The sequence below is a fragment of the Pygoscelis adeliae genome, unplaced genomic scaffold (assembly GCF_000699105.1).
Source record: "Pygoscelis adeliae isolate BGI_AS28 unplaced genomic scaffold, ASM69910v1 Scaffold583, whole genome shotgun sequence".
NCBI classification, from domain to species: domain Eukaryota; kingdom Metazoa; phylum Chordata; class Aves; order Sphenisciformes; family Spheniscidae; genus Pygoscelis; species Pygoscelis adeliae.
This window is the reverse complement of record NW_008824400.1, coordinates 163,129-166,057: the sequence shown is the minus strand read 5'-3', so window position 1 is coordinate 166,057 and position 2,929 is coordinate 163,129. Positions and strand designations below refer to the sequence as shown.

The 2,929-nt window shown below is 40.2% G+C and overlaps 1 protein-coding gene across 4 annotated transcripts in view; it reads right to left on the bottom strand.

Moving 5' to 3' along the window:
• Positions 1 to 948: 948 nt before the first annotated feature.
• RASGEF1B (RasGEF domain family, member 1B) overlaps positions 949 to 2,929 on the bottom strand; it is a 24,864-nt gene continuing 22,883 nt past the window's right edge. For 3 of the 4 annotated variants that reach the window (XM_009320244.1, XM_009320242.1, XM_009320245.1), the window contains 2 exons: positions 2,227 to 2,331; positions 949 to 1,030 (listed from right to left, as the gene is read on the bottom strand). In XM_009320244.1, coding sequence (XP_009318519.1) covers positions 1,006 to 1,030; positions 2,227 to 2,331 — 130 coding nt within the window. In that variant the 3' untranslated portion in view covers positions 949 to 1,005. The remainder of the gene's footprint in view (positions 1,031 to 2,226; positions 2,332 to 2,929) is intronic. The other variant, XM_009320243.1, reaches the window with a different exon arrangement.

Sequence of the window (2,929 nt, the reverse complement as noted above, 5' to 3'; positions counted from 1 at the left end):
CAGTCAAAGTGGATTGTGTTCTCCATTGTTACTCTTTAAAAAAAAAAAGAAATTATAAAAATGCCTTAATAAAAACATACTTTCATATTTCAATGCAGTTTGTACACCAGTTTCTCAAAGACTATTATAGAAAAGTCAGCTTGTTCAACCTAATATAAGAAGAAGGTCAAGTATGGAAAATTAGAGTCACAAAACTGTATAATAAAAATAAGAATGTCTGCAGCATACAGTGGTTAGTTGTGAACAACTGAAAGAAAGAAAAACCTCCCTAGAAGTTGTAAAATAGTCCAAGATACATAGCTACTAAATTTTTGTAGCAGGTGTGTTTTCTACCACAGCCTTGATTTTTATTACTTTATATTTTTTAAATAACTTAGAATAATAATGAGTTTGCCTACCAGCAGCCAACTCAAAAACATAATGAAAAAAAAACCCAAAACCACAGCCACCATTACAATGGTGGGGAGAAACTCTCCCCAGCAGCCAATTTGTTGTGTCCAGTCCTTTCCCTTCTTAGCAGTCCCAACCAGGCAAAGTTCCTGGCTATATTCAGCTTATTAGGAATGGAAGTTCTTCAATGCAGACTTGGGTTTCACTGAAAGGAATGGTGATTATTTCCCCGCCGTAACCTACTATCACCTCTGCAGAGTCCTTGTAGCAGCAAGCTGCAGCAAAAGGAGGGAGAAAAATATTCCATCCAGGTGTGAAATGATTCATAGGTGGCATCTGAGCTCTTCAAAGGATTTTGTCAGCACTGTCCTCAATCAATACTTAAGCCTGAATCACAGCCGAGTGGACTGTGATTTTATTTCATCTGTCAGATGTGAGAAGCTGCCTGTTTGTTCTTGAGTTAACTTGTTTCATCTTTGCTGACACAATATCACAACTGACTGTACATTTTCCATTACTTTGAATGCCACTCGGTGTACAGAAAAATAAACCAAGCCATGCCCCTTGGTAACCCACATAATGTAGCAATGGCACAAACAGCAGCCATCTTGTGCACTAGACTCTGCCCAGAAGCGCTGACCTGAAAGGAAGAGGAAAATGTAAATAAGTAAAGACAATCATTAGAATGATGTAAATCTTCTCAGGCAGCTTCAGAGTGCCTCAAATAAGGATCCTGTGAAACCGAGGTTTGTGTTGTCACAGATTTTCAAGCTCAGAGTCTTTGCCTGTCCATCTTGCCACCCTGTGTAATGCAGACTGTCTGTGCACTAATGTGAGTAACTCTCCCTTCCTGTCCTCTCCCCAAAATAACTGGGATTAATCAGATGGAACTGTTACATCCCCTTGTGATATCCCAGGAAAGACCAACACAGCCTGAGGAGAATCCTTAGGGTTGTGGTGTACGGTTGTCTCTCTGCGGTGCTGCAGAGTGGATCAGAAGAGTTGGGATGGGTATATCCATGGGTACCTCTAGGTGTGAATGTACCAGCTGCCTGCAGCAGTGACAAGAACACCTGACTAATGGTCAGTTCCTTGGGATATTGGTAGTTCTAAGACTGAAGTATGGCTTAGGGGTGAAAACACAGACTATTTATATGCCTGCTTAATTCTGTGTCTCCACCTATGCACCTGATTAGTTTTCGCTGCTGCCGTGATTTCAACTTAAAAAAAAAAAATTTGAGCGGCAAAGCACAAGCCATAATGGTTCATATATCCTTCCACAACTAGTAAAATGAAAGAGTTGATGAGGCTATGTTCAACCAGCAGTAGAATAAAAGCCAAAAATAGGATGTTGCTTAAATTCATTTTTCCCAGCCTGGACTCTAAATTGTTACCTGGTTTCATGAATGCATTTGCCCCAGAATGATCTCTGTGCAAACCCCATCCCTGTCTGAAAGGCTAGATGCATAAAGGGATGCAACAGCTGCAGAAACATCTGCTTGGAAACCAGAGTGCTCCGTATAGTACTTGTGAGGAAGTAGAGATTCCTTTGAAGTTTAGAAAGTATTTTTTCCTACACTGAATAACACAAGAAATTAAGACACAAAATTACTTATTCTAATTCCCATACCCTAAGAGAGAGAAGGCTTGAGAGGGTTTAAGATAAAGACTGACTGTTCCCTTTTTTCCAAGAGTCTCACATTGGAGGGGGGATTTACACTGATGCTGTGCACCATCTGTTGAAACATGTAGCATGCTGTTTGGTTTTAACTGTTTGATGCTTGCTCTGTATCCCATTCTCTTCATTTATTCATGCGGGTAACCTCTGACACAAACCTTAGTGTCTTCCATCTGTCCTTCTCAATGTGATTCTCGGGACTTTCACTTTCATATGAAGCCAAGTAAAGTGCTGCAATCAGAAGCAAATACAATATGTTAGGCCTACTGGCATTTTAAAACTTGCTCTCCCCGGAAAGTGGACTGTATAAGTTAAACGAAGCAGGCTTGTATTATCCATCCCTCAGATTAGGGCTCCAGAATCCCATTAGGAAGTATAGCATTGTTTATGATTACATCCAGACAATACTAACGAACAGTGCATAAGAACAAAGACTACCCTGAGGGGGAAAAAACAACTAGCAAAAACTCAAAAGCACGAGAGTGGAAGAAAACACTCAAAAGAAAAAACTGAGCCCAGGGACATGGTGCTTTGTAAGCAACCAGCGAAGTCCCCGTTTTCTTTCTCAAGCAACACCCTTTAGTGTAAAGCATCCTGAAAGTCCGTATAAATACACTTCAGATGATATTTACAGGGACCACATATCTAATCCTTTTTTTTCATTCCATTTCAGAGAAAAGGATAATGTCAATTCTCATAGACCATGTGCACATAAAATCTTATTTTCTCTCTCATTTGTAAGGGAGAAGCATTTTTTACTTGCCAGACAGAGATGTCTCAGGACAAAGTCTTTCTTTACTGTGAGGAAGCAACAACTTAACATGGAGAGAGACTAAGCAGCAGCCAGTGACACCAGACCTG